The sequence below is a fragment of the Clytia hemisphaerica genome, unplaced genomic scaffold, assembly GCF_902728285.1.
Source record: "Clytia hemisphaerica strain Z4C2 unplaced genomic scaffold, Clytia hemisphaerica genome assembly, whole genome shotgun sequence".
Lineage (NCBI taxonomy): Eukaryota > Metazoa > Cnidaria > Hydrozoa > Leptothecata > Clytiidae > Clytia > Clytia hemisphaerica.
Genome location: NW_027103917.1, coordinates 3,363,992 through 3,388,760, shown reverse-complemented (window position 1 = coordinate 3,388,760; position 24,769 = coordinate 3,363,992). Strand labels below are relative to the sequence as shown.

The 24,769-nt window shown below is 34.8% G+C and overlaps 3 protein-coding genes across 3 annotated transcripts in view; 2 read left to right on the top strand and 1 right to left on the bottom strand.

The window, feature by feature from the left end:
- LOC136809494 (prolyl 3-hydroxylase OGFOD1-like) overlaps nt 1-24,769 on the top strand; it is a 629,446-nt gene that overhangs the window by 209,820 nt on the left and 394,857 nt on the right. The window lies entirely within an intron of this gene.
- On the top strand, nt 41-21,452 carry LOC136809493 (TNF receptor-associated factor 3-like). The gene is made up of 8 exons (XM_067066032.1): nt 41-280; nt 3,742-3,909; nt 4,179-4,230; nt 5,178-5,285; nt 5,708-5,872; nt 6,226-6,303; nt 14,947-15,024; nt 19,120-21,452. Exons 1-8 carry the CDS (start codon nt 189-191, stop codon nt 20,209-20,211), a joined length of 1,833 nt encoding a protein of 610 aa, XP_066922133.1. The 5' UTR covers nt 41-188; the 3' UTR covers nt 20,212-21,452.
- On the bottom strand, nt 7,379-12,937 carry LOC136809480 (uncharacterized). Its single transcript, XM_067066018.1, has 6 exons — nt 12,623-12,937; nt 11,452-11,619; nt 10,761-11,002; nt 10,122-10,247; nt 9,002-9,149; nt 7,379-7,862 (listed from the first exon to the last, which is right to left on the bottom strand). Exons 1-6 carry the CDS (start codon nt 12,891-12,893, stop codon nt 7,471-7,473), a joined length of 1,347 nt encoding a protein of 448 aa, XP_066922119.1. The 5' UTR covers nt 12,894-12,937; the 3' UTR covers nt 7,379-7,470.

The following is a 24,769-nucleotide window of genomic DNA, read 5'->3' as shown; positions in this document are numbered from 1 at the left end:
TCTAAGGAAGATAATTACTTTTTCCGAGCGAGTGTTATTCAGAGACTTCAAAGATAGAGAAACGAGATTGTTGATTTCGTCAGCTTTCCGTGACTTTAGAGAACGGATTACCGCGCGCAAATATGCGAGATTTTTCACCATACAAAACGTCTCTGAATACACCGCTCCGCGGTCGATAATGGCTGACGATGGCTGACAGCCAACAGGAAGAGGAAAGTAATAACAAAAATGCTGTTTTAGAAGAGGAGAGAAATGAGCTGAATATACCAAACACTCAAGGGTAAAATGTCATCTTTTTACAGCCAGTAGTCAGCGCCTAGTCTGCTCGTTTAAACTGCTAAAGCCAGACTACAGTACAGGACTATAGCTCTAATATATATAACTTTTTGCTAAATTACCCTCTGTTTCGGAATTGATTAAAAAATAAAAAATACCAAAAAAATCGTAAATACACACAATTAACAAAAATATTCTTAACTTTTTTTCGTTTTTATCAGTTTGAGTTATTTATATATCAATACTTTTCTTTTTCTAAAATGACAGATATTACATATCTTCACTATATATATAATAGATGTAGAATGTAGATCTGACAGGAGAAAACATTTTATTTTCATACTATATATATAAAACAGCAACTAATGACTAATAACATACATGAAAACCAGTCCAGAATATGATTCTTCAATGGGAATCAAAACTATAAAGTGCACTTACAAACATCAATATGTCAGATCTAACAAAATTAATAACGGCACTGTCATCATTGTACATTGACAATACCAGGCGTAGTTAATCGATATAATTGATAATCTTGAGTAATCGATAAATAATCGATAAGTAATCGATGGATTAGATATCGATTAACCGATAGAATAGATAGGTAATCAGACCTTCAAAAAATCTTGAGTATCGATCAGCTATCGATTATTTCCAAGCTATCGATTACTTATCGATCACATATCGACTACATACAACCTATCGATTACTTATCAATCACATATCGACTACATACAACCTATCGATTACTTATCAATCATGTATCGATTGTTAACAATCATCAATTACTTATCGTTCATGCATTGATTACTTATCAATTATTTACTTATCTTCGATCACGTATCGTTATCGATTATATATCAATCGTGACCGACTATTGACTACATTACCAGCCCTTTTTACGCCGTGCCTTATTCCACCAACAAGCCCAAAATTAACGCTAATAAAGTCCGGCGTGAAAAGGGCCAAGATAAGGTATTTAATGAAGTAAAGAAAATTTCTGGAATTTGCCAAATCTCATACCGATCGTATTACTTTGAATAAACGCCCGCTTTCGAATTAATAATGCTCCTCAAAAAAGGCAAACCATGCTTATAAAAGAAATGAGTGTAGTAGCTTTTCTAGGCCCTATGCTACCAGGGGATTGGATTCAATTCAAAAGTACATCCCAATCAAGATCAGCGAAAAATGTTGCTTTTAATTTTGCGAAAATGGCGAAAATTTGAGAAATTTAATCTCGCGAAGGCGAAAGTTAATCCAATTAAAGTACCACTCCCTAAAATCTGATAAATAATCAATCACAAATCGATAGTTGATCGATTAACTATTTGATCGATGATTGATCAAATCAATTTTTGATCGATATGTAATCGATCAAAAGCTGTGATCGATAGCCGATCGATTTTTAATTGATACTTAATTTAATCGAAGTATAATCGATAAACAATCGATGACAAAATTGATCGATAAATAATTGAGCTTTGAAAAAATCTTGAGTATCGATTACCTATCGATTCTATCGGTTAATCGATATCTAATCCATCGATTACTTATCGATTATTTATCGATTACTCAAGATTATCAATTATATCGATTAACTACGCCTGGACAATAAAACAAAGGATTTTTCTGTCAAGAGTCTTGTAAACATTCCAACAAACTTCTATCGAAATGATCTGTCACAGCTAAGTCTACCATTTTTAACGTGGTTCAAGAATTGAGCCGAGAACGCTTGCAGAACGCCCGCGAGCTGAAAACTTTAATCTGCCAATCATCTGTCTTTTCAAGCGAAGACGCGAAGTGATTCTAGCTTTACAATAGTGCCGCGGATCATCATTGAAATAGTATTCAATTATCACTATTCCTTTATTTTCATTCCTAGAACTTTTGCAAAAAAAGGAAAGATGCAAAAGTTGTACCGTCAACTGCTCTAACTTGGGACTATCTGACAAAACATGGGACGGCCATTCGGCCACCATTTCACCGAACCTCCAAAGTCATTTGATTTGAGTCAATGAACGGCGTTTTAAAAAAATACACGATTTCTCTTTCGCACCGAGTAGGCTTTTAAATTGAAATATGAAAAAAATCTGTAGTGGAACACACATAAATGTCTGGAACGAAGAAGACCAAATTAATGGCAAACGATGGAGCGTTTAAACGTTTGACGTCACTTGCGCGGCATGTTACACATTCGTTATTTGTTAATCCCGTCGGGCGATAGGCGGTTAGGCGGCGGACGTTCTCTAATTCTCCAATCGGCGTCCAGTCATTATGAAAACAAAAAATTAAAAAGGGCGCGCTATCAGTGAAAGTTATTGTGACATGTTATGACAGAAAGTACGATTGATGAACTTGGTGGAGTTATCAAAACAAATTTGTTGTCAAAGAGATTTAACAGTAAGTGAAAATACAGGCCAGATATCAACCAGTCCCATGTTTCGACCAATCGTCCCAAGTTAGAAAGTTGACAATATTTTTTACTGCTCTTTTCACATACTGAATTTGAAAAATTGTATGTGGCGTTTTTTTGCAAACTTCAAAAAATTGATTTTTGTCCCACTTTTGTGGGACTTTAGCTTAGTGCTTGCGTGCAGCATAGGGTACAAAGTCCAAATATGCATTTCCCGTAATTTTTGTATGAAGAGTTAAGTCTATACTGAAAGCTCTCAAAGAATATGTAGACCAGCGTCCGAGATTCAGAAAAGGCCTTAAAACAGGTTTTCGTAGGGCACCCTTTAGATCAGGGCAAATTTTACATATTACAAATTAATTACTTTACAAAGCTTTTTTACATATGCCACTAATTGTTCTTTTCTAAGTCCCCTCCCTAATAATATCCTGAGAGAAAAACCTTAAATCTGACTTAGTGACTTTCTTTTCCTTTTGGGAGGCTCAAGATTCTTTCAGGTTGGTTAAGCTATTTTTCATAGGGTGTCTGAAAGCCCAGAAAAATACCTAAAAGCCTTATAATTAGTGCGTATTATTTATAATTAGCCCCATTCTTCCCTATTTTCAAAGTTCAAGCTGCCAATCCTTCTTTTAAAGTGACTAAACTAACAAAAGGAAAATTATTGTTCAGTTACTATATGTATACTTGCAGTTCAGTCCCGCAAATTACTATATATATACTTGCAGTTTAGTCCCGCCAAATACTATATATATACTTGCAGTTCAGTACTGCCATTTTTCTTCTTTCTTAACGAAATTTCTTAAAAATTTCCTTGGGATTGAATTACAATCCTGTGTCGGGACTCAACTACAATTATGCCAAAGATCTTACCAATTCCTTAAATGGTTTTAAAACATGGAATAATTTGAAACAAGCACTGGAAGTTAGTCCAGTGTTGGTTATCTTCTACTAATTTTGTAGTCTGATAATGTAAAGCTCTCCTGAGCTCTCTTTCCTTTATTTCTCATAAAACAAAATCCATATTTTGATCATCATTTTGTCATTTCTAGTGCTTCTAACTTCAAAGGAGGTTACGATTATGACCTTGTGGACGAAGAAATTAAAGAACTGAATTGTTTTGTTTGCTTTCTTTTGATACGTAATGCTGTTGAGCTTGGTTGTGGTCACAGTTTATGTATGCTATGTCTTGATAGCTGGGAAAAACGTGTCAATGAATCGTAAGTTGTTATTTAAAAGCTAGTTGTGACCTTATCTGAGAACTTCTCAAAAAAAACGAACTCAAAATGTTGGTATGTAAACTTTTCAAAGAGCTTACCATTTTAACAAAGAACTTTTAAAGTATTATATAATTTTATGAAGGTGAAATACAATTCTTCAATTTTTTGTGAAGATGTCATCCCCCTTAAGAAAGGGGGGGGGGGACGAATATGAACGCCTTGACTTAAACTCGTCACTTATAATTTCAATTCTCATTATACAATTCTAGGGGTCAAGCATTTGAATGTCCAAGTTGCAAGGAAAATATTGATCGTAAGAATGTAAGATATTCTTTTTTTAAATCTACAATACATTATTGTCTATTTACAGTGTAAAAACTTCCTATTTTTCTAGTTTTCAATTTTATTTTTCTAAATTGATGAGGTTTGCATATTGGATTAATCTCCAAATTTAAAAAGTAGAAGAGTGTTTTTTTTGGTGCTTTTCTTAACCGTTTCTCTCTGTTCCAAGGTAACCTGGGTGTCCACTTGAAAAAATAAGTTTGTCACAAATTTATTTGCCTCAAATGATAAATCCAGACACATGTCTGGAATTAAAGATCTTTTATTTTATTTTCAATATGGCAAAAAGAAATAAGAAATAAAAAGTGCAAACGTCCTCATTCTATATCGCTTATTATTTTTTCTTTTGTCACAAAAAAGAACAATAGATTAATAAATCCAGGGCCCGGTTGTTCAAAAGTCAATTAGATTAAGTCCCAATTATCGCTAATCGCGATTAGACTTCGATTAGTTAATCCTGGCGATTAACTTCCGTTGTTCGAATGTTAGATTAACTAATCGTGGACCTTTTGGACCTGTGTTTTCAAAGATCTTAATCCTGACGTAAAATTTTAAACGTTTCCAAAACATTCGAAAAGCTTTTTTCGTTCGAATTCATCACTTCAATACACTTCAATCTTTGCTAATCCTGGGTCAGAGCAAGATTAAAATTTGGCCTATTTAATCAGAATTTAATCCAGATTTAAGCCTAATTTTTTTCGAACAACCGAAGATTCTGTGCTAATGTTAATTAAGATTTAATCCAAAATTAAGCTAATCAGCCGAATATCCACCTTTGAACAACCGGACCCAGGCGTCTGGATTTATTATTTGCGACAAACAAATTTGCAACAAACTAACTTTTCCAGTGGACACCCAGCTTTAAAAAATACTGTAAAAATACTGTTAAAAGTACAGTACTGTATTCATTTCTTTTACTTAAAAAGGTAAAACCCAATCAAACCATTGACAGGATCATAACGTCATCTATTCGAGTCAAATGCCCTCAGAACCCACATGGATGTCAATGGATTAATGTCATCTCCAATGTACAAGTAGGTCAAATGCAATAATTTCTTTATTCAAAGTCAATCTTTATAAACCCAAAAGTTTGCTTTACTTCCAAATTGTGGGTTATGTGATGAGGAAAATGATATATCCTGTCAAACTAAGTAAGGTCTCGAGGGGGGGGCTTGAAAGTCAAACTTTTGATAAATTTTCACTTTACTAAAATAGGCCAACACGAACAGTTAAAATGTTAAAGGGTATGAAATATAATCTCCATTATGGTTGATGCTTAGCAATTAATAAAAGAAGGATCAGGGTAAGTGGAACAATCCTGGGAGAAAGAATGATACCCTCTCCTACCTGCTATCGTAAAAGGAGCCTTCTGTTTGCCTCTGACTGTGGTTGCAGACTTTCTTAAAGGGTATGAAATGTTAATATTACATGTATTTATCAATTTCTTTTTGTTTAGGATCATTTGAATAAATCATGTGTTTACATTATCATACCTTGCACTAATGTTGGGTGTGAAGAAATAGTTCTGAAGAAAGATGTGGATGAACATTCACGTATTTGTGGGTATCGCATGACTTTATGTACTGATTGTCATATAGAAATTTGCTTTGCTAATATCGATGTAAGTACTATAATGCTGATAGAATATACAGGTTGACATTCTCAAATTCGATTTTCAATGGAAATTGAATTTTCATCAAAAAAAAGGAATAGTAGACTATCGTTTATGAGAGTTTCTTGTGTACGGTGGCTTTCAATAATATTGAATAATGAAGCATATCGGATAACGCAATGTTGAATTAGAGAGTTTATCGCTTGACCTTTATGTACATATTGTCGTATAAAAATTTGCTTTGCTAATATCGATGTAAGGACTAAAAGGATGGCGTTAAGGATTACCTCTTTTCCCTAATTTATTCAACTCAACCTCAACCATAAAAAACAAAGTATATAATATTTTGTTCTTATTTTTAGAGTCATGAAGTGGAATGTGTGAAAGCCATTGTTCAGTGCCCAAATAATCCTTGTTTGGAAAAAATGACACGTGAGACAGTAAGGGAATTATTGTTAAATCTAGATTGACGGTATAAAAAGTGAGGTCTCAATCGCTATGGAATAATTGCAATTTTTAAAACAAATCAACAAAACATAACAGTGAGCGCTTTTTCATTCAATTCTATTTAACAATAGAACGTTTTCTTTCTAAGATCACATAATACAAAGGGACGAGATGGAGTTTTTACAAGCTCTCATTTGATTAGGTTGGTCGATAAAAACTTTTGTCTTTTTCAAAAGAATGCGTCATTTTTATTACTTCAAATGACAATTAACTTATCTTATAAAAACTCCATCTCATCTGAATACAAACCACTCATTTAGAATGCTTTAGCGTAAAAATAGTGTTGCCCAATCGTGCAAGACCAGCACATGTCTTAAATCACTAACTTCTGTAATCCCTGGAGATTATCAATCCAAATCAATTGCAGCCTTTTGAACTGAGTTTTCTGAAAAGTGGTACCCTATTGATCCCACTGCTCATATGTTTGATGTAAATCATCATACTTTTTAACAGAAAACACCATTGTATTTGAATTTACCTGCATCTAGTAGCCAACTTTTCTAAGAATTCAGATCGAGATGGTGGATATAGCTTATTCAAAGGTTTCAAATACAGGTTAATTAATACACTTTCCTATAAGTACATTTGATGTCAGTGCAATGGTCAAAAAATGAAGTCGAAACTTAAAATAAGTTTTTGACTATTCTATATTACATACAGTATGGTTTGACCACACTCTTTTTTATAAGCATACTAGAAAATCGGGTCGTAGCTCTGTATGCTTAGCAAAATCTCATTTTCAGCCTTAATTTATGCTTATTTATATGCTTATACTTCGTTTTGTTGATTTTCATTGGGTTCATAGAAATTTCGAATTTTTAAGTTTTTAATTGATTCGGCTCAAAAAATAACAATTTTTTTGTAATTTGGCGCCGCATGTGAAAATCTTTGGTCTAAGAGCTAAAACAGCTTTAAAAGCTTTAAATTATGCTCATTTTTTTACCGAGTTTGAGCCTAAGTATGCTTATAAACGTTATGCTTACAAAAAAAAATTGAGTTTATCAAAAATGAAATTTGTTGTGATTCTTTTCCTCAAAAAGATAAATACAATGCCAACATTTATGTAGGATAAGCACATTACCTATTGTCTAAACATCAGTTTATCTATAGAATTTATCCAAAAATTTAACAATAGCTTTTCCTTCATTAGAAAATGATCCATCTTCTATTTTCTTCGGTCTTTCTTGAATGCATCGTCTTAAAACAAGATAAGTTGACCTGGCTGTAAGCTTTTGAAAACTTTTATAGTCAGCAAGTGAACTTGCTTTCTCAATATTTTTAATAATGTTTAACTGGAGTCGTTCGAGTCCATACTGGTCTGCCAAAAGGAGCCCTTGAATCTGATTTTCGGCTTTATCTATTCCCCACATCGTGCTTTTATCTTTTTTGTTGAAATGATTTGATTGGATGAGGTACTCTTCTGCTCGTTTGATTGGCCATTTAATCTCGTAGTGTGTCAATAAAGATAGGAGCTGCTCGAAATCTGTGCTCCCTAAAATTAAATTGAATTCATTGTGACTATTGGTTCTCGCAGTGTGTCAATGAGGATTAGAACTGTTCGAAATCTGTTTCATATGAAACGTATACCTTACTTCAAGTACTACAAGAAATTGGTAAACATTTGGACACATTTCTCATTTTCGCGATCATTGCGGGTAAGTTTTACTGACCTTTATATATCATGGCCTGAGCTATATCCAGCTTCTTTGATCGCAGTTTTTCGAAAAATGATACCCTAATGATAGCACTACTCGATGTGGGTCAATTTATAATTCAAAGAAATTTTCCATTTAAAAAGTTTTCACCCTCATTGAGTAGTGCTACCATTAGGGTTCCACTTTCAAAAATCTCCGATCAAAGATTTCAGTGGTATCGTCTCTTCGAATATCTATTAAAGTTCAGTAATAATTTTCTGACTTGAAAACCATGGAATTCAAATACCCAGCTATATCAATCCCAATCGAGTTTTGTTGTTTTTAACACCAGTGTCTAACAAAAACCTACTCGATCTGTGAGAAGGGGGTGGTGCAATCCCAGCTGGCACACAACGTTGTTTCAACGTTTTTTTGTTTACACGTTATATGGACGTTGTGAACGTTAGAAAAATGTCGAAACAACGTTGTGTGCCAGCTGGGAAAGTCATGAAAATTTTCAAAGGTAAAAAGTGTCTTTTTCTTTGTTAATGTTTGTTAAAGTTTCATAAGTCAGGCCATTTGTGGGAATTTTCATTAGCGAAAATTTAGTCTGCTAAATTGATGGACGAATCGGGCTGAGTGGGTGCGTGGTGGAGTGGGTACATGTGAGTAAGTGGGTAAATTTAAAGTGTTTTTGCGTGGTCAAATTTTGAGCATGGGTAAATCTTTTGGCGCTGGTGACTGTAATTATGTTGATATCCTTGAAATGTATAGAATAGAGTATAAAGGATAAACTAAATTATCAAACTTTGGACCCACGCAAAAATATTAGACTCACACAAAAAATCTTTTGGTCCATGCAAAAAAAAGACGCGAAAAAAAATTACCAAACCACCCCCCACCCACATTCTAACCCAACCAACCATGTAGCGAAAGTGAGTCGCGAAAATTGTGAAATTTCTAAATCCGTTAAATCAGAAATAAGCTGTAGGCTTACCTGTTAGTTCAGCAGGATGACTTGCATAGATAAGATGTAAAAACATTTTAACCGTCGCTTTGTCATAAGAACCACTAAACAGTGGTGATTTCGAATCACCTAAACCCATGCTTGAAGAAAGGTCCTGTTGCCATTCTGTTCTCAAAATCTAAAAGAAAATGCGATGAGAAAATTATAAGACTGGCTGGCCTCAACTTGTGTACTGAAGCTGACAATGTTTTTGTCATATTTTGAATTTCTTTCGTGATTTCTATGAAGAAAATTCCTTAGTCTATGTTTTTCTACGTGCAAAAAAATTCCTAAACATTTCCATACTATTAACATTTGCTTCTGATTATGAATAAAATTGAGGTTGTTTCGAATTGGCCGGGAGGGGGGTACTTAGGCAAAAATGGGTTTTGGGTATGCGCGGACGGTAAGGGTTTTTCCACCTTTCAAAGTCTCTCTAAGGATCGGAAAAATCAGAAAATTTCAAGGTAGTTTCTCTGAGGGTTGGAAAATTCACGATTTTTAGGATTTTTTTTTGTTTTCGAGAGAAAAAAATGTATAAGGCGAAAATAAAAAAAATGTAGTGTTTCCGGAAACCGGCCGGGTGAAACAAAAAATTTTTCTGACGCGGCCGCAGACTATGGGTTCATCATAAAGAAAATCAAGTTGACCATTCAAGCTATCAAACGTCTTTTGGTTTGATATTCCCGCTTGTAAATCAATTTTGTTCGTTAGTAGTTGATACATTAGTATTCAGATTTACTTCATACCGTTTGCACATAAAGGATATCTTTAAAGTTCTATTTCAATGATCTTAAGTTATCAAAAATAGCAAAAAATAATGTTTTTTCCGGCCGGCCGCATAGGAGCTTTTTTCCTTCATCCGCATTCCGGAAACACAACATTTTATTTATTTTCGCCTTTAAGGGTAAGACTTTTTTCAAAAATGGAAGAACATTTTTCAAAAAAGTCTCTCTAAGGGTCACCTTTTCAGCTAAAATCCACACATACCCCTCATCCGCGAACTCTTTACCCTTTATCTTTTCAGTCCACGTGCACGTGTCTTTCTTAATTTTTGGCTCTGGCGACTTCTTTTGTCGTGAAATTATTGTAAATAAAATAAGTTGCCTACCTCAGAGTAGAAGCCTAGTACTTTAGAATGGACCGAAAATGTCTTCCCTTCTTTGGTTGGAATCTCCATATCAGAATCTTGTCTGTCGTTGAAAAGTTGTTCATCTAACGGTCTGCTCTCTATATCCTGAAAGAAATGATAAATAGTTTATTGAACTTGGGCACTTCATTGGGGGATTGGAGGATATATTGTTGGCGAAGGGGGTGTAGTGAAAAATCTACAAAATTTGCTCTTGTCCAAGGGAGGTCAACTGATGCTTTTTCAAGGGGTTTAAGTTGCTGTCTGTGAGTAATTTTAATTGTCCAGGGGGTCAACTGATGCTTGTACGGGAGTTAAACCTGCTGTCCCTGGGTAATTTTGAATATCATGGGGTTAAACCTGTTGTCTGGGGGTCAAAAGTTGCAATGTTTAGGGGGGGGGGGTGAATTGTTAAATTGTTATATCTCCCCCCCCCCCTTCATATTTTTTCTGGAAGAGCTCCTTTTGTTATATTTTTTTTCACCAACCTGAAATATCGACTCTATCATCTATTGGTTAGAAGTGTCGTAAAACTTGAATTTAACCAATATAATGGCTTAATTTTGCTTCAGAGTGGAACGGAACCGTTACGTGTGAACGTGGTCTATATACATGGGTTACCTTTGTCTGCTTTATTCCTTCCTCTGTCTGCCGAAACATAGTGTTAAAGATTTCCAAAGTGGTTTTGACATGGTTTGTATCGACTGCTTGTGTCACTCGACACATGGCTAATTTGATTTTGAAATCATCGTGAAGATCGTCAAACCCTTCCAATCGTTGGAGCTCATTGATTGGACAATAATTGAAATTGATCAATTTTAATGTCAACTCGTGGAATTTATACTTGAAACCAATCAGCATGCCTTAAAAATGAAAAATTTCAAAGAATTTCAAAATTTCAAAAATGTGGGGTTTTCGGGATAAATCGGATTTGTGTCAGAACACTAAAAAGGCTTCTTTAATCAGAAAATGGTTGACTCAGCAAGAAACGGAAGAAACTAGCAATTACCTCACCAAAAACCGGGATTATCAACTCCGTTTCTTTGTGAGCTCCACTTTGATGATTCTTGAAGATAGAAGCCTTTCAAGTTTTGACGCTAATTCGATTTTTTGCTAAATCTTTTTGCTTTGAAATGCTAAATGCTAAAAAAAGCTACGCTCCAGCACAGAGACATTTGGAGATTTGCGTCAAAATTTTTGAGACACGGAACTTTGCCTAACCGTAACAAACCGAACTTCGCGTTATCTTTTCAGTCAGCGAAGAAGAGATTGGTACAGGCTAAGTACAGGCTAGTGAGATACTCGCTATTACCTTTGATGTTTCTTTCGCAATTCTCATAATCTATAGCCTCTTCCTCATCTTCTTTGTTTACGAATCCGCCATCTTGTTTTTGAGTGAAGTAAGAGTCGAGAGTCCGCGAAATCCATTCTGCATCGTATTTCTGGCCAAGTGTAATCAAACGGTCAATTCTTTCTTCGTCTAATGGATAAAAAAGATTATGGGAAACTTCATCTACATTGACCCCAAAGATATGCTATTCATGATATGCAACACTGGAGAGTCTTCTGAGAATTTTCAAAAAGTTCAACCCAATACGTCACTTAAACGATAGAAAAATTGACGTATTGGGTTGAACTTTTTAGAAATTCTTGGAAGATTCTCTAGTGTTGCATATCATGAATTAAAAAAGGGATGTAGAACGTCTTATATTTCTAGAAGTTATCCAACTAAAACAAATAGTTAATTTTTTGTGTCTAATGGATATGAAAGAAATATGGGAATCCTATACTGGTGGACGAACACCATATCTTTGGACCCCCAGAGTACGCTAGCCAAAAGGAATCTAAAAAATTGAAAGTTTTTTAAAACTTGTCCAACCAAACAGAAGGTCTATTTATTCTTTGTGTAATTATATTATTAGAATTTTGACGATTTAATTTTCGAATTCACTTTAAACGATAGAAATGGTTGATTCTTATATGACCCAAATCGTGAATCTACAATTTTCCAATGCTTATTCTTAATTTAACACTATATTGGACTCTCGCCAATTCGAACATCTATTATTCGAATCCTTCTATTTAATTTCCAATTTGCATAATACACACGTCCATTTTTTCCAGATCACTTACAGACGGCTCATAAATATACGTCACAAAAAAGCGTTTATTTGACGTCAAAAAATTTTTTTTTGTTTAAAAAAACTGAAATTTTTTTAGCTAGAAATATACCTTGAAAACGGCCCTGGCCGAAACATGTTGGAAATTTCTAGCATCTAATGGTATTTTTGTCTCGATCCTCCGTCCGATATACAATTTGCATAATATATGGAGAAGGGTTTGGACAAGATAGATCGGAGACGTATTGTATAAGTTTTAGCCTCAAATATTGGCTAGTCTGTTATAAGTACAAGTTTTGGGGTAAAATTGTCCCAACCGAAGTATTCCTTTCTGGGTTTCAGTTGTTATTTAAGTTCCCATACCTATAACATCGATGTCTATCAAATGAAAATGTTCTGGATAAAACAACAAAAAGAAGGTCATCCAGTCTTCAACTTCTGCCTTCTCATCAACAACCAATGAAATCTCTTGAATCTGTCCATCTCCATGGTGATTTTGTTGTTTGTCCTCATGTAAAATATCACGAAATTTTGTTGAATAAAAAGATAAGATTTGTTGATGGAGATAAAATGTTTCATCTTGAATTTTGATCGCGATGTCTGTTGTTTCTGAGCGTTTGAACGGATGTTCCATTTTGATTCAAAATTCACCTTGCTTATTCTCTACTATAAAAAGGTATTGGGGACATAGATTTATAAAGCCCAAAGGGCTAGATGTCGTACTTTTGCTGAAAAGTGTACCGTGGTTAGGTAGGAATCCTACTTAGGCCACGTGGCATTACAATAGAATTTCAGCGCTTGATCAATCAGAAGCATCGCGGGTTTTCAAAAACAATAGCAACAATATTTTTCCCAATGTTCACTTTTTTTGCCCACGATGGCTTAAAGCCCCCTTAAAGCACGACATCTAGCCCTTTGGGCTTTATAAATCTGTGATTGGATACAATTTTACCAGGGTTGAACCAGGTCAAATGTCGATCCTCTTATGACACAAATGAATAGGTAAATTCACTGTTTGATACGATTTGATTGCTGAGACCTTTTTTTATACTCTTATTTTGTGATTCCCCTCCGTCTAGCATGATTCGACCGATCAAAAAATTTACTCTGAAGATTTTTTTAAAGAAAAAATTAGGAAATAATAGTACAAGGTTTTCTAATGTATAAATGTTGCTTTATTTAGTACGGAGATAATTAAAAGTTCTCTATCAAGGAGGCTACAGTTAATTTTTCAATGCTTTAAAATAATATTTTTTGTGAGTTTTCTTTTACCAAGAATACAAATACTGAAATCATTTTGTTATAAATCTTTTCAACAATTATTTATCATTTTAATTTCATTTCATTGTTGAGAAATATTTTTGCGAATATCAAAAGTTTCTTACAAAAAATGGTAAATTTGAGATACGGGAAATTCGAGAAACCTACTCTTGTCAAGGAATGTTTATTTCCTCACACCCTACACTTTCAGCAAATTTTAGAATTTGCTTGTTTCATCTTGTTTCGTCTCCATATTTCGATTCGTCTGATCTTTGTAGCTTAGGTGTCCACTTTTTTATGGGAAGAGTTTTATATGAAGGCAATGCTGAAATTTTGATCAAAAGCTATAAGAACACATTAAGAACAGCCTAAGCCTCAGACTTCAAAAGCTAAGAAATCACTGATTGAAGACCATGTAAAGAAATCAAGTGCATAATATTAAACATCTTAAGAGCATTTCAGCTTGAAAAAAAAGAAATCGAGAACAAATGAACTTAACCTAAATTTGGCTGGTTCTTATAAAAAGCTTGTATTTTTATCTTACATTGTAATATTAGATCATACTCTATTATGATAACTTTGTCCCCCCCAAAAGTAACATAAACTTTCTCTTCGTGTAATACGCTGTCAACCTTTACAGACTGGGTTTGAGTTTCGAAATGTATTTGCATTAACATTCTCATAAAACATAATTGTGACTTCATTTTCATGTAAATTTCGTTACCAGACCCCTTAAAAGCCAACCGCGCCTTTAACGGTTGATATGTACGTCCTCGTCTAAGCGAGTGGCTTGAATTTTGTGAAATCGTATGTGAATAATGTATTAATTCTGAATTCCAGAGGGATTTAACACTAACATTGATGCTGTATTCTAATGTATTAACCTCTCTCAAGAGGGGTTTGATTGAGTTGATGAGGGTTGTACTGACAAATATTGCCCGAGATCAATTAAAGATCCATCTTGCGAGGTCGTTGCGCTGACCGATGACCGTTGATTGTATCACCAGAGTGTATCTCACGTTTATTGCTTCATAGTACACTCTGTGCGCATTGTTTGCTTGATGAAAAAATTCCCGTACGGAGACCTCTGCGATGAAATATGATCTACAGAGGCAACTCTGTGCAATGTAAACCTGTTGTCTTGTGAAAAGTTAAAGCCAGTTGTGTTGCGTCAAAACTCGTACAAACAGCTTCATAAAATAAACCGGTTGACAATGCCTGAAGTTCCACGTATTTTCAGTAAAAAAGCCGAAAGGAGAATGTAACAACACAAAAGATATGACCATCTTAGCAGATGATGCACAGCTTTTTCTGGAATACACTAGTTTAACTATTTCAAAAACTGTCTGAAAGGTATTTTCTGAGTAAGATGAAATTCGTTTCTTGTTAGGATTTATTAACATTGAATTTCTATTTCACACCATCAGGCTAACCATCACGTGACCAAAGAATGTGTTTATCGACCAATCGAATGTCCGTTCGCCGAAGCTGGCTGCCGATACCCTGTAAGTGGACTCTTCATTTGATTTACATATTGTTAAAACAGCGCACAACCAAAATTAGTGTGAGGTACGCTCAAGCCACAAAGGGTCCCTTTTACACCCTCGAAAGTCTTTTAAATCGACATCCTCAGGGTCATAAATTTTCTTAATTTCGACTAAAATTTCAAAATTTTGGCTGTAAAAACGTAAGAAAAGTGGCAAAATTTTCAAAATTCAGTCTCTTAAAGGGTCTATTTTTCAAACTTTGGCTCAGATATACCCCTCATCTCGCGAACTTAGCACCCACACACACTGGGCACACCATTCATGATATTAATTACGTAACGTTTTCTACGGAAAATCAGCAGGTTTTTTGCCGGTATTGGCAAACTTAAGTTGATTTTTTCTAGCTTAAATTTGCCACTACTACTGCTATTAACCGGGGTGTTTACATAGAGAACATTTCGAATATCATCATTTTCTCAAAAGAACTTTATTCAGAAATATTCGAGAAAGCTTTGATTGCCATTGCAAAGAATTGCTTATTTTACTCCCAGGGGCCGCTACACACTTCCGTAAGTTGGTCTGATGTCGACATCCCTCTTCTAATTTCGTCACCCTTCTTTAGAGATAGGAATAATAGGAATGTCAGAATTGCTGATTGAAACTAATTTTCTTTGCTTAGCAATCAGTTGAGGAGTCCATCAGTGATTCTGACCTTAGTAGTAGGATAAACTGAATAGCATTATTATAGTTTATACAAAGCAATAATATTATCTCTTAATTTAAAGTTCGGGTGAGAATGGCATTTCCATTTTATTCCATTGAATATTTTGTTGAATATTTCGATTCTGAGGGGGGTTTAGTTACTTGCAGATTATATTCTCAGCCTTCTTGTAAAATGTTTGAGCTTTATTTTGATCCTGAGATAATAAGATCGTCCTAAGTCTAAAGTCCAATGTTGAAACTCGACATTCCAGAAGCAAATCAGAGCACTTTTGGCTCAGGGAACTCCCGTTTTTCTCAAATATTATAACTTTAATTATGGAATTGCCATGGTTTCAGCCCCCCCCCTTAAAATAAGGGGTGATTTAAAATTTAGAGAAAAACACAAAGGGCAAAACTGTTAAAAACTGAGAAATAAGGGGGGACTTGGTCTCAAGGGTCAAATGGAAGCCCTTGCTACTTGAGGGGGGAGTAATCTTGTTCCTTTCTGTTCTAACGGCTGATATTTCTTCGTCACTTTTTTCATTTTTACCTCATTCTAAAATAATTTTGTTCCTGCTGTGTCCCGATCTTGTAAAGCATCTAATGCTCCAATCACATTTCAGCTATGGAATTTTCTATTTCTATTTGAATGTTACATTCGAAAATATTTTCGTTTCCTTGGTGTGTCATCATCCTACACTACATCTAAGGCTCCACCAATCACATTTCAGTGATTCGAATGCTTACATTTTTAAAAGACATTCAATTTTTCTGTTCTGCTTCTATATGGAATAGTTTCCAGTTAAAGGAGAAAACGATTTTAGAAAAGTGTATTGTAGGGATTTTTATACCAGGTATATTGTTTATTGCAGTTTATCATACCCTACTAATATTTTAAATTTGCTGATTTAGAAAAGTATATAATGATAAGTAATAGTTATCGGACAGTTGCGAGAACAATATGAGAAATATTTTCTGAGATTTTTCCGTCCAATATTTTCCGAGCCTTTAGGCGAGGAAAATATGCGGAAAATCCGGAACGAGTGAAATATTTCCATATTGTACGAGCAAATGTCTGATAACTGGTTTATCGGTGACCCAAAAAATGCACTTTTGTGTTGGAACAAAGCGCAGGGCACTTTTGTAGTGCAAAGTGACGTTAGATTGCTTCTACCGCTACAATGCAACAACACCTTTTCGTCAATTTATATTTTTACATGTAAAATACAAGATTTGTACTCTTTTTAACCAATCAGATTGCAGATATTTTTTGGATCGCCGATAAAAAACTTTTTCACAAAAGAAAGAAATATCAGTAGAAGAGCTTCCTCAAAAGATTGAGCTGATGCTGATGCACCACCAACCAATAAACAAAGAATAAAAAGCGGAACCCAGAACTAGGGTTTTCTCCCGGATGGCATTCAAAAATTGTGTGAGGTTTTCAAAAACAGCAAAAAAAAAAGAAATTTGAATATCTCTTTTGAAAAACAAAAACTTCAGAATATTGGTTCTAAAGTAGGTTGAAGTAGGTTGAAAATTTTTTTTTTTGTAAAATGGGCCAAAATTGCGGCACAAATCAAGAAACCCACTATGTTGATAAAACAGCAGCCACAAATTTGTCCAATGAGTAAAAATCATTTTTTTCAGATGAAACTCGTAGCAAAAGGGTTTATCCACAAAATATAAAAAATGGAACCAAAATTATTGGGTCATTGGGCTAGAATTGCGGCTCAAAGCTGAAATTTTTTTTCATATATGCTTTGATTGAAGCCACATTTTAAGCCCATTGAAAACTCTGCAGTCACAAATTAAACCCATAAGTATCTTAAAACCTTAATAAACTACCAATTTCAAGAAAAACGGTTAAAAGAAATATTGAAGTCTTAAAGCAGGACAGCACATAAGCCAACCCTAAATATGCCAACTAATACTTATATGTAACAGCTCAGAGGGTTATAGTTACAAAAAATGGTATAGTGGCAGCCACAAAATGTACACTCTTTCTTAAAATAACACTGTATTGTGTCAGATTATTGTGTTTGCTTTGCTTTGCAAATATTCATGTTTTAAAAACAAAACCCAACCTGGAATGTGTAAATTGATAAATTAGTGATTGAAGTATGATTGAAGCCACATTTTAAGCCCATTGAAAACCGCAGCCACAAATTAAAACCATAAGTATCTTTATCAGACCTTTAAAACTACCAATTTCAAGAAAAACGGTTAAAAAATATTGAAGTTTTAAAGCAGGACAGCACATGTAAGCCAACCCGTTGAGTGAGACACAGTGACATACAGCCACAAAACCTGCCCTCACTTTGCCATCTTATATTTCAAGACTGAATCACTCTACTTCAAAGAGGGCCTCATTTTTGGAAATCTCATCAATTTTCTTATTTTATGTAATTTTGTACTACACAGCAGCCACAAGAATGTCAACGCTGTGGGCTAAAAAGTGGTTGTTATTGAAAACCTCACTTTTTGGGGTTCTATTTTTGAATGCAATCCCTGCAATGTGTTTATGGACTAATTTCTCGCTTGTCTCTACACCTCAAAAATAGACCTTTTTTCATAGGCCACCCTGTTAAATAATTATGTAGTCCAGCAGAAAAACAATGATAAAACCATGTATAATTATTACAATATGCATGATACAGTAATTATGCATGGCTCTATCATTGTTTTTATGGCTGGACTACATAATTATTCAACAGGACGTCCTCTTTGAAAAAAGGTCTATTAAGGGCATGTATACATAAGAGTCTTGCAAATTTAAGGGGGGAGTAAAACTTAAGGGGCACCTCAAAACAATCTTTAAGCTTTAAGGGGGGATAAATTGATAAGGGGTGATTTGTGTTTTAAGGGGGGACTCAAAATCATGGATGAAACCATGATTGCAGACGATATTTACACGAAGACTTCACTAGAGTTCATTGCACGAAACAAAAGTACAGAAAAGATAGGTTCTACTACGAGACAGGGTTGTTATCAGTGTACAAAGAAATCTGAAATAAGAAACATAACAGAGATAGAACAGAAAAATTGCATGTAAAGATTGATCCAGGCTGATTTTTGCACACAGACTCAATGCACGAGACAAGACAATAAGAACATGTTAAATTTGCATGTAAAGACAGCACCAATTAAAGACATTTTGCACGGACTAACCCAGCCGGCACACAACGTCAAAACAACGTCCATTTGACATTCATAACGTCCAAATAACGTTATTTGAACGTTAAAACAACGTTGTGTGCCAGCTGGGAATGCTCTAGATAGAGATATGAAAAGCGTCAAGTTGAAATTGCACGTAAAGGCAGCAAGTAAAGAGATTTGCACGGAATTAATCTCACACGAGACTTTAAAACATATGGCTTTTAAACCGGCTAAACATTTATTTCAAAACTTCAGGTCAATCGTACCAATTACGAACAACACCAACGTGAATACATGGAAATGCACTTGGCGCTTGTTATGAAAGAATTGCGTGCCGTAAAAGAGGACAGTAGACAACAGGTAACTCAGCTCCGAAACGAATTGGACGCGACCAAAAATGAAATTGCAAGTTTACGAACCGAGTTGGCCGATCAACACCGAATCGATGAACTCGGTCGAAACTTACGTAGCTCAATGGATAAAATCTTTATTTCCATGAAAGCTCTAGGAGGCAAAATTCATGACGATATTGTAGAGCTGAATGCCACTATTCGCGAGAAAGTGATCAGTTTTGATAAGTCGTATGCCCTCTTGGAAGGCAGGCTTGGTACCTTTAATCTATGGATTAAAAAACGAGTCGACGAAATGGCTGATCACTTTCGCGGTCAGGTTTTACAGTATACCGACCTAGATATGGAGCAAGTGTTCACCGACAATATTCGTAAGCAAACCGAAAATAACGAGTCGGCGACAAATTCAACAGTCGTCTTTAACGACGATTTAAGAGAGAAATTACGACTAACGAGTTACTTGAATGAACACCGAGAATTATCGGGGAAACTACATTTCGCATTAGCGAATATTCAAGCGGCGCTGTTGCAACCAACGTACACCGAACGGTACCGTGGAATGTTGGATTTTATGGAAGTAAACAAGAAGATACGTACAGAGAATGGTTATTATGTGATTAAAGTACAAATGTTGGATATCTTTGAAGACGAATGGAATATAGTGATTCTGAAAAAACAAACTATGTTTACAGAGTATAAAAACACAAAACATCAAGATTTACTTATTAACCATTACGCTAAAACTATTTCCATTTATTTCCTGGATGAGGGTGCATTTCTTCATGATGTACCCTCAGTGAATGTGTATAGCCCGCGTAAGATGTATAAATTAATGTTACCAAGTGTACAAAGAGATGATATGAGATTCAGAATCAATTTTACAACGTTGTCGACTTCGAATTTGATTCAAAATGGTTTTTTGTTGTTGCGAATTCAAGAGGTCCCTAAAATGCTGGTAGACACATCGTTCTTCACGCGAAGTACAACTATTTCATGAGTTACTTGTATATTAATTAAAAACATTTATCTACTTTGCACATACAGTGAACTCTGACATTCGAATCTTTCTATAATTCAAACTAAAACATTGGTCCTCCGGCTGGAAAGTAGAAAGTCTTTCCGTGACTTGGTCCCTTGGAGTTCGAATTACCTTAATTTTAATTTTATTCTTCAAATTTATTGAGAACTCAAAAAAAACCTCTTTTCAACTCGAATGGCTTTTCTGATCCCTTGCGAGAATGTAGACCTAGCTTGACTCCTAATACCTAATTCTTATTAAAAATCGTTTTTTTTTTTTGTTCATAATTTTAATGTGCTTAAATATCTGCTTGTCCTTCTTAGTTTGCCTAAAATGTTTGGTTGTCTTCCTTTAGTTTAGTTTCTACTTGTATATTAATTACAAACATTTATCTACTTTGCATATATTTTATTTTTATCAAGTTTAGCTATAATTGAGGACTCAAGAACCTCTGTTCCAAAAGATTTGACGGTCCGTACTTTTTCCAGCATTTCTCTTGAGGCGAAAAAAAATATTCCTTGACTCTTAATTACCTTAAGGGAACTTATTTTGGCGGGAACTAATTTTGACGAGCGGCAAAAATGCTGAAAACTTTTAATTTTGGCGAGAACTTATTTTTGCGAATGACAGCGTAAATCTGTTCTATTTTGCCTTATTTGAAGCTTTTTTTGTGAACTCAAGAAGTTATTTAGCTAAAATACCAAAAAATTTAATTTTAGCGAGAACTTTTTTTTGGCGAGTGAGCAAAATATATAATTTTGGCGAATTTAGACAAAATTCGCCAAAATAAGTTCCCTTAAGGTAGTCACTCTAAAACCTCTCTAACCAACTCCAAGTTCCTTGCTGTTTGGTTCATGGAGACTTTGTTAGAGACATATTTTCTGTAGATATTTTACGTAATTTTTTCAGGCTTAAATCTTCTTGTGATGTTCTTAGTTTTCTTATAAGGCTTGTGTGACCTTGAAAGATTTCTCAGTTTCAGAGTCTCAGATTGTTCTTATTTTGTTCATAGATTGAGCCTCATTTTTTTCTTATAAAATACTGCATTATTCCACAACGTATTTTATTCTTCATATACTCTACTAATTCATATTTAAATAGATTGAAATCATGTTATCATAATTTTTTTGTATAAGTATTTCCATACAAAATTCTTTGTAAAAAACTTTTTGCGAGAGTGGCAAAGGCCTAAAAGCATAAAAAATAAAATGGTACCTTTATTTATCCATGCTTGTTTCTCACAGGTCCGTTGGGACCCCCCTCACACTGGAAAAATTGGCTAAAATTTTGTCCCTGGTGGAAAATTATAATCCTATTTTTGTCCGCGCTGAAGGTAATCAAATAAACAAACCCTTATCTGGCACCCAGATGGTGAAATTTTCATCCGACACGCTAAAGCTCTGAAGGTCGGGAAAATTTTCAACATCTGGAAGGTTTACATTACGGAATTTTGCGAGACCGCGTCAAGAATTTTGCAGCTGGAGGTCTGGTAACCCAGCCCTTGTTTTCGGGGATTGGCGGATCCAACCGAAATATTTCTAGGTTTACGGGCAAGGACTGTTTAACCCGACTGAGGGTGCGGCACATCAAAGGCCGACTATCATTCCTCTCCGATGGGAAATTGGCCCGCTCCCTTTAGAGCTTTAGCGTGGGCGGCCGCCAATCCGCCATCGGAATATCAGATAAAACAAACCCTTACTGCAAAGTTTTTGAACCTACTTTTTGAACCTACCCCGGTGGAGGTCCTATGAATTAACCTCTGTTCGTCCGTCCGTCCGTTCGTTACCAACTTTTCTCGAGATTGGCTCATTAGTTTTTTCTGATTTTTTGCACAAAGATGTGTAACTATAAACCGTCGAATGTGACGGAGCCCGATTTTCGAAAAAAATTTCGTTGGGCAAATAATTGGGCCATAAAACGGCTAAAAAACGGGTTTTTTGACTTAAGGGCTATGGACATACCCAATTTTTCGATTTTACACCAACTTAAATGGCGATTTCTGTATTTTAAAAAGATTAATGTATAACTTTTTTTATGTCCTGTTAAACCTACCTTTTAAGAATCTAAAAATCGAAAAATTGAAATGAAAAAATTTAATGAAGAAGAAAACGAAGAGTTTTTCGAATAAGAGTATTTCACCTTTCAAAGCCTTAATCTCGGTAAAAATCAAACATTTTGGAATTCTTTTTGGTTCAGGTGATGTATCTATTTAGTATAAATACAATTTCGGAAAATTTTTGTGGAAGTATCTTTCCTTTAAAATCTCCAAAAAACCTCATTTTTGGCAATTTTCTCCACTAAATTTCCATACGAAAACAGCTAAAATTTTTCCGAAAAATCTGAATAAAGATATTATTTGTCATTAACTTAAAAAAAGTTTGAAACAATAAAATGATTTCCCCAAGGAGATTAGGCTTTTTTTGTGAAAAGTATATGATTAGCGTCGTTATGACGTTTTATTAAGGTCCATGTCACACTTATTCCATAATTACTTATGATGTAATTACTTAAATTCATTTTTTCAAAAGCAGTTTGTTCTTAAACATGTCAAAGAAGCGAAAACATAAGGTTTTATCTTCAATTTCTGAAACTGATTTTTCACTATGACCAGAGCTCTTAAGATTCTTTGCCCCGCATTAAAAATTTGTGTGTGAAAACCAAACGGGTCACGTGTTTACATTTCCTTCCAATTTGAAGAAAATTCATCTTACCTTGGAAACCACATATAGTTTATATGTACTGTGATGGATGTAATTATGTATAAAAATCTTATGCGTACTGTCAATTTGATATCAAACGTAGATGAACTTTAACGACCTTTATTTTTAAGTTACCGTCTATAAATATGTAATCACTGAGCCTGTACCAAACAAAGCAACTGGCTGAGCTAGAAACTTTATGCGATAAAGGTCATTTTTGCTCGGTCTTTCTAGAATGTCGATGATTCAGGTGACGGTAAGCCGACCATATCCCGAGGGTATTTACAGTTTAACATGGAAGAGATCTATCGCCATGCTTTCTTAACACCCAGCTTTGAAGTGCTTGGGATTCGAACACAGTTCATTGCGGTGCAAGTCTGTGATCAAAACCTTCACAACACTACTAATTGACTGAATTTTGAGACATAGTATTTACGTTGAATTGGATATTCAGGGTGGGGTTTTTACTTTTTTGGCGATTTCGAGTGACGTTATAAAAGTGTATTATAATGAATGAAAGTGTAGGACTTCATTTTATAATGTGAACCTTAATCAGATACAGGCTATAACTCTTGATTATATTTAAGAAGCTCATTAAAAAAATAAATGTCGTATGTTTCGCTAATTTTCTTAAAAGCCTTTTTCCACTTTTTATAGTATAATTGATATAAAAGTGTTTGGATGATAAAATCTTGCGTTTGTTGGGTGCTGTAAAAGTAAGGTTGTCTTTTTGGACCTACCTCGGAGGTCCTATAAATTAACCGATGTCCGTCCGTCCGTCCGTCTGTTCGTTCGTCTGTCCGTCTGTTACCAGCTTTTCTCAGGATTGGCTCATTAGTTTTTTCTGATTTTTGGCACAATGATGCAAAATGGCAATGCCCAAAATGTGACGGAGCCCGATTTTCGAAAAAAAATCATTTCCGGCCGAAAATGCCGGAAATATGCCGGAAAAACCGGTTTTTTGGCATTTTCTCAAGATTTCATCATTAGTTTTTTCTCATTTTTTGCACAAAGATGCGTATTAACAATGCCCAAAACATGGCCGAGTCAGATTTTTGAGAAAAATTTTTTTTTGGCCGAAAATGCCGGAAATATGCCGGAAATCGCCGTTTTTCTGGATTTTCATTGAACTTTTTCCTTATAATTGGTTGTTTTTTCATTCAAAAACATTATTAATAGCAATGCCCACCATCAAGCATGTTTTAATTTTCAATAAAATAGATTTTTGAAGCCGGAACTTTCTAAAAATCACCGGAACAGCCGATTTTCGCCGGAAAAACGGTATTTCTTGAATTTCTTGAGCTGTACTTTATATTTTTTCATGAAATTTTGCACACTGATGCAAAATGTCAATACCTAAATTATGACGGAGCCCGATTTTCGAAAAACATCTTTTTCCGGCCGAAAATGGCGGAAATATGCCGGAAAAACTGGTTTTTCGGCATTTTCTCGAGATTTCATCATTAGTTTTTTCTGATTTTTTGCTCAAAGATGCGTACTAACAATGCCCAAAACATGGCCTAGTCCGATTTTTGAGAAAAATTTTTTTCCGGCCGGAAATGCCGGAAATATGCCGGAAATTGCCTTTTTCTGGATTTTCATTGAACTTTTTCCTTATAATTGGTTGTTTTTTCATTCAAAAACATTATTAATAGCAATGCCCACCATCAAGCATGTTTTAATTTTCAATAAAATAGATTTTTGAAGCCGGAACTTTCTAAAAATCACCGGAACAGCCGATTTTCGCCGGAAAAACGGTATTTCTTGAATTTTTTGAGCTGTACTTTATATTTTTTCATGAAATTTTGCACACTGATGCAAAATGTCAATACCTAAAT

Excerpts from the sequence above, each read along its gene's own strand:
- LOC136809493 (XM_067066032.1), top strand. The coding sequence starts at position 189 with ATGGCTGACAGCCAACAGGAAGAGGAAAGTAATAACAAAAATGCTGTT. Across the intron at positions 3,910-4,178 it reads GAAAAACGTGTCAATGAATC|GGGTCAAGCATTTGAATGTC; the intron begins GTAAGTTGTTAT and ends ATACAATTCTAG. Across the intron at positions 15,025-19,119 it reads AAGCTGGCTGCCGATACCCT|GTCAATCGTACCAATTACGA; the intron begins GTAAGTGGACTC and ends TCAAAACTTCAG.
- LOC136809480 (XM_067066018.1), bottom strand. The coding sequence starts at position 12,893 with ATGGAACATCCGTTCAAACGCTCAGAAACAACAGACATCGCGATCAAA. Across the intron at positions 11,620-12,622 it reads GATAGACATCGATGTTATAG|ACGAAGAAAGAATTGACCGT; the intron begins GTATGGGAACTT and ends TTTATCCATTAG. Across the intron at positions 11,003-11,451 it reads TTGCGAAAGAAACATCAAAG|GCATGCTGATTGGTTTCAAG; the intron begins GTAATAGCGAGT and ends TTCATTTTTAAG.